Raw genomic sequence first — 16,334 nt, 5'->3', positions numbered from 1 at the left:
TCTTCCGCATGTTGCTGCCCAGTTCTCCCAGCACCATTTGTGAAAGAGACTGTCTTTTTTCCATTGGATATTCTTTCCTGCTTTGTCAAAGATTAGTTGGCCATACATTTGTGGGTCCAGTTCTGGGTCTCCATTCTATTCTATTGAGCTGTGTGTCTGCTTTTATACCAATACTAGACTGTCTCGATGATTACAGATTTAACCTTTCTTCTTTAAAAAAAAAAATACGCCTTGGGACCCCTAAGTGGCTCAGTTGCTTAAGCGTTCAACTGTAGATTTCAGCTCAGGTCATGATCTCGTGGTTTGTGAGTTCAAGCACCACATTGGGCTCTGTGCTGGCAGTGTAGAGTCTGCTTGGGATTCTCTCTCTCTCTCTCTCTCTCTCTTCCCTTCTCCTGCTCTCTCTCTCTCTCTTTCAAAGTAAATAAAAATTTAAAAAATCTGTCTTATCTGTAAAATGGGAATTTTAATCTCAGTCTTGTCTGCCTCCTCCAGGTGAGAAATCAAGCGAGATCCTGGGAGGCAAGATCCCTCGAGACCCACAAAGCCCTGTACAGATATGAGGCACTCTGGATTAACTTGCTGAATGAAGGGGTGTGATTGAGGAATGAGGCATACAATTCTCTTGGCTCTTTTGCAGAACATTAAGGACCTTCCTGCCCTGAGATTCTTCCTGCTCTAAGCCACTTGCCCAAGGTCAAGGAGCTAGTAAATGGTGGAGTCAGGAATTGAACCCAGAGCCTGGGGGTGGGGGGGGGGTGGAGTCAGGAGGAGATGAGAGGAACACCCAAGCAAACATCTGCCCCCGAGGCAATGATCCTGCTCCCCCCATGCTCACCCCTGGGTCCCGGAGGCGCCACAGATCTCAAGTCAGCTGAGTCTTCTCCAGCCGCTTCCTGTGGGTTGGGAGGGGGCCCCCTTGACCTTTGAGGGGGTCCCTTTTGTCCCCTCCATCCCAACCCTCCTGCTTCCCGCTCACACACAGAGATTGGGTCTCATCCAACAGCTCAGAGCACTTCCTCCAGGTGACCCCTTTCAAATCCTGGTTCCACCATCTCCTGGAGTGTGACCCTGGGTGACTCACTTAGCCTGTCTGAGCCCCATTGCTCATCCCTGGTCTTGGACTAGCGGAACGCTCCTGAGGAGAGCAGGTGCAGGAAGCACCTCACGGTGCCAGGAGACAACCTGGCAACCCAGGCTGGGCTCAGGCTCTGCTTCTGTGTGGGAGCGAGCAACCTTGGTCAAGTCACTTTACCCCCTGGGGCCTCTGTCTGCTCTCTGCAGGGTGGAATTAAGAATCTCCTCGTCACAGCGCTATAGGAATTCGACGTGATTTTGCACCACACCGACCCAGCCCAGGACCTGGCACAGGGAGGACCCCCAGAAGACGTGAGGCCTCCCTTCCTGCCAGACACTGTGCCCAGCACAGGAGCACAGATGCCCGAGTCTTAGTTCCTGCCTGCGGGGAGCTTGGGTTATAAAGTGCAGGGAGCTGGACTTTGTAGTGTTGTTTTTGTTTCTTTTTTTAATTGCAATAACCAGTTCTCCAGGAAAGCCAATAGAACTTTCCACTTTAATGCAGCACGAACAGAAACAATATATACTCAGCACAAAGCGTATTTAATGACACTTTTGCAACTCAAATGCCTTGTCCTTCCTGAGCTGCCTTGGTGGCAGGGATGGTTTATAAAGGTAGCCTGCCCACTGAGTGCGGAGACAGGGTTTACATGGGTTAAGATGTGTGAGCCAGACTTAATTCTCCCCCAGACTTATTATTCCTTTACTTTTCCTGTGTTCATCCACTGCCTGGACATAAACACCCACACAGTCCCTTTTTATTGATTTCTTGGGGTCTTCAATTATTCCTCTTGATGTACATTCAAGGGAAGATACAGCAGGGGTCTGGCATGAGATTCGTTGCATTCATTCACTCATTCGTTCCGTTTTGAAGAATAAGTCACAGTCCTGCCCTCAGGGATTCTTTTGTTTCAAATTTTTGTCGTGGAAGAATTCAAACGAATACAAAAGGTAGAGAGAAGACATAAGGAAACTCACATACCTGTAGCAGCTTCCGTTACGAGGCATGTGAAGCCAGTATCATTTTTTCCTTACCCCCCAATCCCTTTTCTCCCTTGGATTGTTTTGAAGCAAATCCTATCCATCATTTCGTTTCACTTGTGAGATTTAAAAAAAAAAAAAAAAATCACAGCCACAGCAGTGTATCACGCCTTGAAAAAAAGGTGCTTACTTCCTTCACATCAAGCCATTGTTTCCCCTAACTGGTTCCTCAATATTTTCTTCTTCTTCTTCTTCTTTTTTTTTTTTTTTTTTTTTTTACAGTTGATGTGTTTGAATTCAGATCTCACACAGCCTTTAGCTAACGTGTCTCCAAGCCTCCTCTGTGTCTGGGGAGGTGAAACTCACATAACATGAAATTAACCATTGTAAAGCATACAATTCAGCCTCAGGTCCACCCACAATGCTGTGCATCCACCTTTGCCATCTAGTTGCAAACTATTTCAAGCACCCCCAACAGAGACCCCATACCTGTTAAGCAGTGCTCCTCCTTCTCCCCCGTCCCCAGCTCCCCAGCACCTGGCAACCACTCATCTGCTCTCTGTATCTATGCACTTGCCCAGGCTGGACGTTTTGGACGAATGCAATTACGTAATTCGTGACCTTCTGTGTCTGGCACCTTTCACTTAGCATAATGTTTCCAAGGTTCCTCCGTGCTTTGGCACCCCATGTATGCCATTCCTCTTTGGGGCTGGGTCCTGTTCCAGAGTGTCACCTCTATTTCACCGTCCCTCCCTTCCATGAGTAATTGATCACTCAGTCTTATCAGTGATATTTCCAAAGTGTGTCTGACAATGTCCCTTTTCCTCCGTCAGACACCCATCTGCTGCTCGGTCTACTGCCGCCTTTCACCTCACTTCCTTCTATCGCCTCCTCGCCGTGGAGGGAGAGAGCAGTGTAGAATTGTGCAAAGGAAGTATTTGCTCCAAGGAAGGGAGTGTATTGAAGCCAGAGGTCTCAGCGCCGATCACATCTCTGGCTCCCACATTTTCCCAGAGCTTCACACACAGATCGTGGAGGTTCGGGGAGCACTAGCCAGCCTCCCTGGATCACTCCGCACTCCAGAACTCGGTAGGGCTTAGGGACGAGGCCAGTCGTGAGCGGTTTTAGCTTTGGGACCCATGAGTCTGTGCAGTTACTCGTAAAACAGCTGGCTGGGTCCTTGTCTTGGAACACATGGGTGTGAACAGGAGGATGTAATACACTCTGGGCGCGGAGAGTGTGTGCTGTGGGTCACGGCTGGGTGCGGTGTACCTGCTTTGCAAGTCCCAGGACGTTTTGCTTTGCAAATTGCAATGGCAACGGCATTGCTTACTGGGGTTGACAACTCTGTCCGGAAGAAGCGTGCTCTGGGTGGCTGAGGGATTGATGGCCACCAGGAAGGGCCTGTTGGAACCCACTGCGGTCCACCGGGTCCTCCTTCCAGAGAACAAGCGACTCTTTTATTTTTAATTAATTAATCCTTTGAAAGAGAGAGTGAGCGAGCAGGGGAGAGGAGCAGAGGGAGAGAGAGAGAATCCTAAGCAGGCTCCATGCTCAGCCCGACCGGGAGCTCGAGACCATGGCCCTGGGATCATGACCTGAGCCGAAATCAAGAGTCGGATGGATGCTCAACCCACTGAGCCACCGGGCGCCCCGAGGATGAGGGACTCTCGGTGCCCATGGCTGTAGCTGCTGCAGTGCCCTCCTCGGCCAGCTCAACCGCAGCCGCGTGCAGCTCCCTGGGGGCCGTGGAACATCCCACACCTGGGTGTCAGAGCGGGCTTCTGGTGGGCAGTGGGGTGGCCGGGGAAGCCAGCCTGTGACCTGCGGGGGGTAGGGGAAGTGGCAGTAAGAGTCAGAGTGGTGGCAATAGCCGTCACTGATGGTCTCGTAGAGTAGATGCCCCCCCATCAGTTAGGTGCAGAGGCGGCGACAGTTAGTGACGTCGGGTAATGTGGCCCAGGCTGTGTGACTCTGAAGCGTCAATCCAAGAGTTGAGCTGACTCTGAAGTCAGCCTGGATAGCTGCGTGGTGGGAGGGAAGGTCCGAGAAGCTTGAGAGAGGAGAACAAGATGCGTGGCATCCTCCCTCCACTCCCCTCCATTTCCCCATCCTTCCCCCCTCCCCCACATTTCCCCATTCCTTCCATTTCCCCATCCTCCCCCTCCCCCACATTTCCCTATCCTCCCCTCCCCCATTTCCCCATTCCCCCCATTTCCCCATCCTCCCCCTTCCCCCACAGTTCCCCATCTTCCCCACATTTCCCCGCCTCCTCCACGTTTCCCCATCCTTCCCCTCCCCCACATTTCTCCACCCATAGATCTGTATAAAATGCTGGGCAAGCGTAAGCCTTTCACCAGTAGACAGATCATCCCACGTGCACAACTTCGCTGGACCATCGCCTCTTCAAACTCCAAGCACCATCTCGTTTCCAGACACCACTTCTTTCCCCATCAGCCTCCCTGTCATTACTTCCTGTTTCTGCAGCCTGGAGGACAACAATCCTATCATACCAACGACTCTGGGTCATTATTTTCACATGGAATCACTTTGCCCGTGGTTCCCCCATCCCTGCAGGCAGGGCAGACTTTGACTCTGGTAGGATCCCGCAGTCCACCCCCTTGGGTCTGTGTCTGGACTCGCGAGATTCCCGGCAACCATGCACCTGCACGGGTCAGTGACATGGGACCCAAGTCACCCTAATCACACCTACCAGAACCTGGAGATTCCCTGATGTCTCCTTGTCTCCCCCTCCCCAGACCTCTGGTTCATTTGCTTCCCCAAGATGGATTCAGTAGGGAACATTCCTCTCTGCAGCACAGGGGAAAGTAGGAGCCATTTGAGGGGCGCTCCCTCACCTTTCCGCCAAGGTGCTTAGAGTCATGCTTTTGCCCTCTGTGTCTTCTCCCTAGAATGGCGTGCCACCCGTGGGGCCCAGGGCTCCCCCTCCTGTGCTTGGTGTCCCATCCAGCCCCCATTTCACCACCCACGACTAACTTCTTCTATTTTCTGTCTTCAAACTCGCGTTCGGAATTTTATTATTAAAACACGCTCAAGGACACCTGAGTGGCTCAGTTGACTGGACGTCCAACTCTCGATTTCGGCTCAGGTCATGATCCCAGGATCCCAGGATCATGGGATCGAGCCCTGCCTTGAGCTCCACACTGACCATGGAGTCCTGCATAAGTCTCTCTCCCTCTCTCCCTCTGCCCCTCGCCCCTGCATTTGCTCTAATTAAAAAAAAAAAAAATGGAAAGACAATCCTCACGTTTTCTAAATGACTCTCAAGGTCCCCTCTTCCCTGCCTTTCGATGCCAAACAGCGGCGGAGCGACGTTGATGGTGTAGACTCCCCTCCCCGACTGCTTGTCTGCCCAGCCCCCACCGCCACTTCCTGGTCTCACTCTCCCCCGTGGTGGTTCCTGCCAAAGTCGCCCGCGGACCAGTGTTGGGACGGTTCTAGAGGACGCTCTTCATCCTTCGCCCTGGGACTGCTCGGCCCCGTTCCGTGCTGGCCATCCGTCTCTGCTGCGGCACCCTCGTCCTTGGGCCTTCACGAGACCACCCTCCTTTGCGGCCTCCCTTGTGGTCTGCTTGTTCCCTCAGACGTTGGTGTTTGGTTAAGGGCACCTCTGGGCTCTCGGCCCCGCGCGCGCTCCCTAAGATATCTGTCTCCGCTCACTGTCTCAGTCAACACGCTGACCGTGCCACCCGTCTCCTTTCCTCTTACCCTCCAGATCTACACGGACATCTCTTCTGACGTGACCCACGGGCATCTCCAACCGCACGCGTCCGCATCTGAGCTCATCGCCTTCCTGCAGAAGAATGTTCTTTCTGTAATCCCGAGCGCCCAGAGCAGGGTATCGTTTCCAGCTTCCCGAGCTCCCGACCTAGCAACCTGGGTATCAGCCTCGATTCTTTCCTGTCCTTTGCGCAACCAGCCACTAAGTCCTCGTCATGGCACCTGCTGGCATCTCTCCGGGCAGCCCCCGTTCTCTGCAAGCTTCCCCAGTTCCGTAGCTCGGGCTACAACATCTGGCCATCCTGCTGCTCCTCTCCCGCCCCAGCCCGCCCCCAACCACGCATCCTCCCCTGTGCAGGCAGAGCGATGGCGCTGAAGCATAACCTAGTCAGCGAGTCGCCCGTTTGTGATAGGACCCTGTTACCCACCACTCTTCGGACAGACTCCCAAGGCATTGTGGGTGACGTCAGTGAGATGGCCAGATAAGATGCCCCTCGCTTGTATCTCTCTTTCGACCGCAAGACTTGGCACCCTTCCGTGGACCGAATGCCCTTGGGGGGACTTTGGGGTCCTGCGCCATACCCTGAGGGGCCCGGGAGGCATCTCGCCCACCCGTGTGTCAGGTAAAGTCACACCGACCTCCAGCCCTCTTGGCTGCGGTCTCAGAGTCCCTGGAGAGCGCTGACCTGGACCATCACCCACAGACAGGAGAGTCTTTGTGAACAGTCTAAGAGTCCAGTGGGAAAGCTCCAGAACATCCTTGGAGCAAAAAAGAAATCCCAGTTTGGACGCACCGGAGGCAGGAAGAGGGACGGTTTGACTCCTCTCCCAGGGCGGCACCGCTTGGTGCCTCGAGAGCCCTTGTCAGCCTGTGATTTCTCCCACGGGGCGAATGAGAGCTCAGGAGGGATCGCCCGGCTTCCCCACCTGCGTGGGGTGGGGAAGAGGCCGAAGTCCCATCTAGAGGACTGAGTCACAAGTGCGCAATCTGGGGGCAGAACAGTCAGGGCTTAGGATATGGGGCCTGCTCACCATCTCATCCCCTGGGTTCATTCATTCCCTGCTTCACTCCTCAGCCCTCCCCCCTGTCCCCTCCGCAGCTCTCCTCTTGGTCCTGGGGTGACAACTCAGGCCACTCTCCCTGCCCTTCTCTTCACAGTCCGTGGCACTCACTCTGGGGGGGGGCCTCGTCCCCCTCAACGCTCCCTTGCCCATCCAGGGGGACAGATCCTGACCGCTTGCTATGCCCCAGCCCAGATTTCTCTCCCAAACCTCTGAAGCGAATCCCTTGGCCGTCTCCTGCGAATCCACCCGTAACATGACATCGGCTGTCATCACAGCCTGCGAACCGTCCCTGTTCTCTCTCTCCAGCCGTGCCTTTGTCCCTTCGAAGCACCTGCCATGCCCAGCCCACACCCCTGTCCCAGGCCGCTAATCACTTCTCTGCACAGCAACCAGTGTCTGCGTTCTAGTGTGCAAACCTGCTCCCATCAGCTCCCTGTTTCAACTCCTTTAAAGCTGCCGGTGGCTCTCAGAAACCATTCCAGAACCCTCGCTGAGCCGCCAGGCCCTCAGCAGTCCTGCCACAGCCCTCTCCCCTTAGAAGCCCCTCTGCTCGCTGGTCCAAGCTGTCCCACAGCCTCCGGTTTCCTGAAAGTGCCTCCATCACCTTCCCCTGCCCAGAACACCCTCCTCTCTGTTCACTCAACCGCCTTCAACTCTTCCTCTGATTACAGCACAGGGGTCACCTCCTCCAGGAAGTCTTCTCTGACTTCCCTGAGTTCGGTGCTTTGCTCTTAGCTTCCAGAGCCTTGCTTCACCATCAGTCTTGCCCAGCAGATTCCAAGTCTGTGAGGGTCATCACTGTGAGAATCTTTTCTTCTTTGTTTATTTTATTTATTTTTTATTTTAGATTGAAAGAGAGAGGGAGGGAGAGACCATGAGTTGGGGAGGGGCAGAGGGAGAGAGAGAGAGAATGTTTTTTTTAAATTTTTATTTTTTTAAGTTTATTTATTTATTTTGAGAGAGACAGAGAACACATGACCAGGGGAGGGGCAGAGAGAGAGAGAGAGAGAGAGAGAGAGACAGAATCCCAAGCCGGCTCCATGCTGCCAGCACAGAGCCTGACACGGGGCTTGAACTCACCAAACCGTGAGATTGCGACCCAAGCTGAAACCAAGAGTCGGACGCTTAACTGAGCCACCCAGGCCCCCCATCACCGCGAGAATCTTCAAGGGCAGAATCTCTTTGTGGCTCGGAGCAGTCCTCTTGACATCTAGCAGGTTGGGATAATACCCCGCTGGCAATAATTCCTAGCTGTGTGGGCTTGGGGGAAATTACTGAGCCTCTCTGTTCCTCAGTTTCCTCATTTATAAAATGGGGCTCAGAATCACCTATAGGTTTTAACTGCAGTTGTCCTTTTATGGCTCACTTGCTTGCTGAGGGTTTCATCTGTTGGAGAGGACTCAGGACTGGTGAGGCAGGCGAGGAACTCCGGCCGGGAACCTACAAAGCAGCTATTCTCCCTGGATTGGGCATGCTGGGGGGGCGCGGTAAAAGGAGGCATCCTGGAGGAGAGAAGGCCCGGGAGCCAGAGGTCCAGGGGCTATGCCAGATGTGGTCAGGGTTGGGGGTGGGGGTCCATGCGTAGACACATCTGGGCCCAGGGGAGGGAAAAAAAGCGAGACTGGAACCCGGGACAGGGGAGCCCACAGAAGAGAACCAGGCCGCAGGCTCTCCTCCCGTCCCGGGCCTGAGGTCCAGGTGGGCTTGGCCACGAGTGCCGCAAGCAGAGGGGCCCAGAGCCTGGGTGAGACTGAGCCCGGTGGAAGGTTCTGGGGCTTGGCCCCTGGGCACAGGCAGCTGCAGGGCTGTGGAGTCAGGCAGATCAGGGTAGAAAGGCACAAGGAGAGCGTCCAGTCCGAGAAAGGTGGCTTATTGCTGTCTGGAGGTCTCAGAGCCTCCGATCAAAAAGTCCACAGGCTCCCTGTGCAGGTGGAAGCCACCAGGCAGAGTCACTGTCACCGTCTAAAGGATGAGCCAGGCAGGGCCTGGCATGTGGCTCCTTGGTGCACAGAGGCCAGGCTGCGTCTGGAGACCCGGGCGCCCGGCACCTCAGAGGGGGGGCCCTAGGCTTGATTGGGGTTGGCGACTTTGCCCCAAAAGAGGATGTCCTGGGTGTCTTTGCTGAGTACGGACAGCAGAAACGGTCTGTTGAAGCTCACAGTGGTCAGTGGGCCAATTTTTCCAGACATCAACATAATTTTGCTTCCCGTGGCCGCCGCTGCTTCCGTGCCCACCTCGGTCACGTCGAGCACGGTCTTGTGGACCACCTGCGGGAACGCAAGACCGTCAGCCACCGTAGATAGGGTGGGCAAGAGGTGAACAGCCTGCTCGAGAGTCCCGAGGGGGCATCTACCCTGGCCTGTCACTGTGCTGCTCAGCCAGATCTGTTTGTTTGTTCCTCCCGACGACCCTGTCAGCGGTCTTGCACAGACCCAACGCACAGATGCACAAACTGAGGCTCAGGGTCATGGAGACACAGAGGAAGGGCACCCTGATCTGAGTGCCTCTCTGTCTGAGTCCAGGGACTGTGCTGCCCCCCAAAACCACTCCATATAATGTAGAGGGAGGGTCAAGGGTCATACGAGGCATTTTTCTCGCAAGCAACTTTCTGGCAGCTTCTCGGCCTTGAAGCAGCCGCCGCAGACATCCCTGCAGACAGGAAGGGCCCCACTGGTTTTAGCACCTCTCCTGCTCCCTCTGAAATGTCCTCGGGCCCCTTGGCGACTTTGGGTGTCATGGGGCTTCACATCCCTGGACCACACGGGCCCCTCTGCACACATCTCTCCATCACCGCACCCTTTGGAAAGTGGGGCGCGGAGGAGAGCGGAAGGCTCAGACGCCCCGCTTCATCTGGGGACCTTGTTTCCAGAAGCGTAGCGCAAGGGTCCCTGTATTCTCCTTTCACACCCTTGGGGCATTTCCATCACCATTGCCCCGTGGCTGTGATTATCTAGTGCCTCTCCCCTCCTCTGCCGGGCACTGCACACTGGCCGAGAACCATCACCCCCGTTTACAGATGAAAAATTGAGGGCTCCAGCACTGTAATTATTTGCCACTGTTGGCAGTAAAAGGTGGGGCACGGGGCGGGGGGGGCGCCTGGGTGGCTCAGTCGGTTGAGCATCCAACTTCGGCTCAGGTCACGATCTCACGGTCCGTGAGTTCGAGCCCCGCCTCGGGCTCTGTGCTGACGGCTCGGAGCCCGGAGCCTGCTTCGGATGCTGTGCCTCCCTCTCTCTCTCTGTCCCTCCCCCGCTTGCACTCTGTCTCTCTCTGTCTCAAAAATAATATAAACATCAAAAAACCATTTTTTTTTAAAAAGGTGGAGCACGGGATGGGGTCCACCTCTCACTCCATCCCAGCGCTCCCCCACGCGTGGCTTCCGTGTCACATTGTATGGCAAGGGGAGGTGGGGACCGGCTTTCAACACGGTTGCAGCCCAGCTCTCCCGGGCTTGCGCAAGTCCCAGGGAGGGGAGCCGGATAATGAGAAATCCGGTGACTTATGCAAATTCAAGAGGACCCAAACGTCCGCCCGGCCTTTACCATTCGAGCCCAGATACGGAGGAGGAGTCTCGTACAGTTTAAAGACTCACCTGGGAAACTGCCAGGTTCCTCTCCCCCGTGATTCCCGACAGGTCGGCCTGGTTGGTGAAGACTTTCGTCACGCCCAGCTGGGGGAGTATGGTTTCCAGATTATAGCTGCTGGAGATGGAAAACTTGGGCAGGTACAGGTTGTCTATCCACCTGGGAAAAGAGAAACTTTAAGGTGAACCTGCCTGACCCAATGCTCACCTTCTCCCGCCTCCCAGCGTGGTCTTCCCTGGTTTCCTTTCCAGCCACCTTGTTGGAAGTAAGTACTCATTTCCTCAGTTTCTTCTTCTTTTTTTAAGTTTATTTATGTATTTGAGGGGGGAGGGGAGAAAGAGAGAGAGAGAGAACCTGAGTAGGGAAGGGGCACAGAGAGAGAGAGAGAGAGAGAGAGAGAATCCCAAGCAGGCTCCGCACTGTCAGTGCAGAGGCGTATATTTCCTCAGCGCTTTGTAAATTAAAGGCGTGTGATGAATATCCTACCCGTCGACACCCGATCATCTAGCCCCTGCCGTGCAGCGGCTATTTGCTGTTGGAGGAAGGAAGCGTTGCAACCTGCAACATGGGTGAGAGAGCGGGGTCCCTGTGTCGTGGGGCTTCCAGGGATCTGACCCGCGACTGCCGCCCCGTGCCCCCACCGCGGGGACCGGGCCCAGGACGCTCCTTGCCTTGCTTGTCCCCTTGACTTTGGTCTTCCGCATTCCGTGTCCCAGCCCGTCTCGACCCTCAGGTTGACCCGGCCCCTGACCACTTCTCAAGCTTATTGCGGCACTGGGCTCCTAACAGGTCCTCCTGCCTCCATGCTTGTCCTCGACGGTCAGTTCTCCACTCAGCTTCCTGGGTGGTCTTTTTAAAACAGTGCTCAGGTCACTCCCTCTTTGGCGCAGATCTTGCCATGACTCCGCATCGCACTCAGAGGAGGGAGAGTTGCGGTTTCCCCGGCGTCTGCATGGCCCTGCTTGACCAGAGCCATCCCGCGGGGCCCCCTGACTTCTCCTAACTCTCACTCTGCTCCAGCCTGTCTCGCCTCACCAATCGTCAGGCAGACCAGGCTTTGCACGGAGGCTCCGCACTGGCCGTTCCCTCTGCCAGGAATGCTTTTCCCTAACATACCCACAGGGCTCGGTCCCTCACGCCTGGTCATGCCGATGCTCAGATATCACCTGCTGGCGATCCTATTTCAAATCACTAACCACCTCCTGGTGGGTTCAGTGTTCCTAATCATTTTACCCTGCTCTATTCTTCACCCCCACACCTTCATTTCTTCAGGTCCAACATACTGAACAATTTACCTATTTAAAATTAGTGCCTGGCCCATCGTAGCTGCTCAATTAACCTATGCGATGGAGGAGTAAATGGGCCAAGGGCAAGGTAACCCCAAGCCCCACGTGTGCTGGGACCGGTCCTCCCAGCACTGCAGCCCCCGCCGGGGACATCAGGGGGGTCCCGCGCGCTGGGGACACGGGGAGTGGGGGAGAGCGAGGGAGGAGGAGGGAGAGGCAGTCACCTCAGCCGCAGTGAGTGTCTCCACCCCCTCAGCGTCTCTGGCTGCAGCGCGGCCTCCACGGCCTCCATCCTGCCCTCGTCGGGGAGAACGAAGAGCGCGCTGTCGTTGCTGGCGTACTGGAGCTCCACGACGGTGCAGGCCAGCCGCTCGTCCCGGAAGTAAGGCACCGCCACGTCCTCGAGGTCCATCATGGGCACCGTCACCCTCCTCCTCTTGCTCACGTGGAACTTCGCCTCGAACGTATTGTGGGGGTCGAAGGGCGTCTTCCATTTGGCTGAAGGTCAGAGGGCTCCGTGAACACGGGGCTGCCGGGCCTCTACCCCTTCTCTGCCCGGGTTCCCCGGGGGCGCACCGCCAGGCACCCCACACTGGCCTCTTAAGGGCGGCCCTGCCTGGGGGGGCCAAGCGGGCGGGCCGCCGGAGACAGGGGTGAGCCCCACAGGTCGGGACGGGGAAGGGGCCGTGGAACAAAGATCCGGTTCATTGTGGTGAGCGAGACACCTGCCGGAAGCCGGGACGAGCAGGTGCAAGAGAGATGGGGAGGGGTCAGGGAGAGAGGGGGGAGGGGCCCCGGAGCGCTGCCGCCGGGGGAGGAATGGGAAACCCCTGACCCCCTGAAAGGGACAACGCTCGCAACCGCCAGTTGGCCACCCGGTCTTCGGCCTCGCCCGGAGGTCCGCACACGCGCACAGCCTCGTCAAACGGGCTGAAACGAGGGGCCAAGTGGGGACGTGAGGGCAGGGCGGAGGTCAGCCGAGGAGAGGGCACAGGTCTCTGTCCCCAGGAGGACTGGAGCACTCAGCGGGGTGGGTGGGAGCTCCTTTGCTGGGAAAGCGAGCCCCCCCCACCCCTCCCCCACCCCCGGGCCTGTGCTTCATTGATAGAGGCACCAGAGTGGGGGGTGGGGGGCGGGGAAGCCCACCAGCTGGCGTGTCCCTGGGGAGGAGAATTTGGAAGAGAAAATCCTTGGACCGAGCAGGGTGGTAGGAGGGGAAAACACAGGAGACACAAAGAACAGACAGGGCGCATCTGGCCCACATTCGTTTTATAGAGAAATCTGGTTCCAGGCCTTCACCTGCCGGGGCAGGGGACCCAGCCAGAGCCCCTCCTGCAGACTTGCTGTGTCTCCCCTCAGCTCTTGTCTCTCAGACACCTGATGGCTCCCTGACTCCATGATCAGGCTTTGGGTCTCATCTGTGTTTTGTCCCCATTGGGACTGCTGCTCCCCAAGGCTGACTCTGTTTGCACTCCGTCTCTCCCGAATCTATGGGCTGAGGTCTGTGTTTGCTGGGTTTCTACCCATGGGATGGGGCACTGGACCAACCAGAATCTGGGAAGGGGTCCTGGCTGGGATATTGCCCTCCCCCAAGGCGCTTCCCCCGAATGGTGACCCTGCTGGTACCACCCTCACGATCATAGAGGATTGGGGGTGCCTGGGTGGCTCAGTCAGTTAAGCGGCCGGCTCTCATTTTCAGCTCCGGTCATGATCTCACGGTTCGTGAGGTCAAGCCCCGCGTCGGGCTCCACACTGACAGTGCAGAATCTGCTTGGGATTCTCTCTCTCCCTCTCTCTGCCCCTCCCCTGCTCTGTCTCTCTCTGTCTCCCAAAATAATACATAAACTTAAAAGAAAAGCTTATAGGGGAGCATAAGCTCCCCTGTTATTACAGAACCCTGGGTTGGCCAGGCTCCTTACGCACTGTCTTCCTGTGTTCATGGCCCCCAGACGGGGTGGGACTCCCAGAAGCCGAGTCCCTGGGCAGGACCCAGTCCAGGTCAGAATGGTCCCACTGGTGTGGCACTGGCAGAGGGCTTCTAGAGCATGTCCAAAGGCATCTTTTCAAGGAAGAAGCTGAAGTGCCCACCCACCCAAGAGCGACTTGAAAGGGCAGCACCTGCCTTCTGGTGAGCAGGCAAGTTTGACTCTGACTCAGTCCAAGGGTTACTGGGCCCGTCCCAGCATCATTTGGAAAACCCATGCTTACAGGCAGGGAGGGACCTTGGTGCCGCGCCTCCTCCCCTCCGCCCACCCCGGACCAAGGGCACCTGCTGTGTGAGGGTTTCCCTAATAACACGGTTTGCTACACCAGGCCAGAGACGGCCCCGCGGGAGCAGAACTAAGAGATCAGATCTGATCCGTTTCCTTCCAAACCCCAAGCCGGGCACTCACCTTTAAGGAAGATGTAGTTCACCAGGACCATTGCTGTGTGCAGGTCAAGGTCCTTGACCAAGTCCGCAATTTTCCCCTGGGTCCTATTCTTCACGAAGTCGTTGATAAGCTTCTCGGCGGCAGCCGAGTCCTGGAAGTTGGTGGAGAAGGCCTCGGAGGCGTAGAGCGCCCTGGCATCTTCCCTGAACTTCTCCAGCAGCTTCAGCCCCTCGCTGACAAATATGGCGTTGCCCACGCTCAGCTGTAGCTCGTCGCTGGGCCGGCTGAGGCTCTGCAGAAGGTGCCGGAAGCCCCAGTGGATTTCCGTGTCGGGGGTCTCCGTGAGGTTGAACTTGAGGCCTTCGAGGATCTCCGTGAGGGTGGTGCCGCGGGCCCCCAGGGATAGGAAAGCCAAGGCGGTGGAGATGCTCAGCGGGGAGAAGATGACGTTCTTATTGGGGGTCTTTGAAGCCAACCGCTTGTAGAGGCTGAAGGTGAAGGCGGTGTTGCTGGAGGCCAATCGGAGGCTGTCCAAGGGCGGCCCCGTGTGTTGGACCTCCTGGGTGGCTATCTCGGGGCCAAGCCTGCCCCCCAGGAGGCAGCGAACAGCGGGGCAGAGCCCAGCCACCAGGAGCCCCAAAGCCAAGAGGGGTGACATTCCAACTGCCCTCAACTCTGGAAAACAAAGCTCTTTTAAGTCTTGGAGGGCCCGATGGTGTCCCGACCGCCTCCCCCTGCCCCCCCGTGTGGCCTGTGTTCTAGTCTCTGCCTCTGTTAGCTTTGTGAAGCGATGGAGGGGCCCGGCTCATAGCAGGTGCGCCTCCCCCCACACGCCACCCCCAACTCTGAAACTACCAGCTAAGCCAGAGCAACGATTCCACCGAGAGAAGGAAAGGAGGAAAGATCAGAGGGGGGGGGGGTTCAAAGCCGGTGACCACAGCAAACAGGATTATGTACCTTCGGGCTCTGCCCACTCAGTCCCAGAGTCCAGAGGAGAAAAGGGCAGCTTCTGAGATGGGGAGGGGGGCTGGGGAGGGGAGGAGAGGGAGGGGCGGCCGAGGAGGGGGTCGAATCCCTTTCCATCGAGAGGCCCGGAAACACCTTCAGACAAGCACCAGGGGCCGTGGCAGTTGAATCGCCTCAACACTTTGTTTACCCTTCGGCTGCTGCAACCGTTTCTTTGGAAGCGTTAAACAGCTCAACCCCTACCCCCCCCCCCCTTCCCAAATTATTTCTGGAGAAAAAGAACTTTGTTTGGGCAAGTTAGCAGGCTGGCTCTGTTTCTGAGCAGCCCGTCCTCTCGGTTGCTGCACAGACACAGCCTGCCTGTCTGTTTGGCCGGGGACGCTGGAGGGGAGAGGAGCCACGAAGCAGCCCCCACCGAGACCGCGTGGCCTCTGCCCGGAGGGACCCCGTACAACAGTTCTGTCTGTGCCACGCGGTGAGGGCAGTGCCCTGTGCCAGACAAGGGGAGGCCCCTCGGGCCCCTCGGCGGAGTTGGGGCCCTGTCGGTCCCGAGTATGGGGGTACCCAGCTGGCTAGAGTCCGAATCCAAGCGTATTGGAGGCAGAAAGGGCCACAGAAGCTCTCGTGGTACCCTTTGCAGGGGTGAAGACCCAGACCCAGAGAGAGGACTTGTCCTCAGAGGGCGTGGCATTCGGGGCCAGCGCCAGAGCCGTCCCTGGCTCCCTCCTGGCTCCCTCCTGCCTCCCAGGCTCCAGGCCAACGCCTAGAACCACCCTAGAAAAGTGGGTTCCTTTGCTCCCGGCACGCACAGCGTCACGGATTACCTGCCTCTGAGCTGGATGTAGTCAGCCGATCCCAAAGCCGCCCGCCCGGAGTGCTGGGTTTTCGTGGGTGCTGACACATTTATCCCTGCAAAGAACTCCTCCCCTCTCTTGGGAAATGTTGGCAGGGACACCCAACTGTTCCGTTTTGGAGTGGGATGGCCAAAGAATCATTTCTGGTAACCTGGGTTTATTAGGCCTACTGGAATAATCCAGTTACGGGAATGGTTCCTAACTTGTTCCTTTAAAAAAAATAATAATAACACCCACCCACACACGCACCACAAAAAACAACTTTCCTTTTCCACTGTTATCTTTTACGAAATATTCGTTGAGGAACGTGTGAAAACCCAGAAAATATACAGAAGGGCATGGGAAAATACTCCCCCCCAGTTTTCATCGCCCCGCTAACACTGTGCTGTATTTCTTTTATAAGGTCAC

The 16,334-nt window shown here is 56.5% G+C and overlaps 1 protein-coding gene across 1 annotated transcript; it reads right to left on the bottom strand.

Annotated features, from left to right (window-relative positions):
* Window positions 1–7,954: 7,954 nt before the first annotated feature.
* SERPINA3 (serpin family A member 3) lies at window positions 7,955–16,082 on the bottom strand. The gene is made up of 5 exons (XM_015543446.2): window positions 15,897–16,082; window positions 14,128–14,781; window positions 11,959–12,232; window positions 10,457–10,607; window positions 7,955–9,131 (listed from the first exon to the last, which is right to left on the bottom strand). Exons 1-5 carry the CDS (start codon window positions 15,973–15,975, stop codon window positions 8,928–8,930), a joined length of 1,362 nt encoding a protein of 453 aa, XP_015398932.2. The 5' UTR covers window positions 15,976–16,082; the 3' UTR covers window positions 7,955–8,927.
* Window positions 16,083–16,334: the final 252 nt, after the last annotated feature.

Source organism: Panthera tigris, chromosome B3, assembly GCF_018350195.1.
Source record: "Panthera tigris isolate Pti1 chromosome B3, P.tigris_Pti1_mat1.1, whole genome shotgun sequence".
In the NCBI taxonomy this organism is placed as follows: Eukaryota; Metazoa; Chordata; class Mammalia; order Carnivora; family Felidae; genus Panthera; species Panthera tigris.
This window is presented reverse-complemented; position numbering and strand designations above follow the sequence as displayed.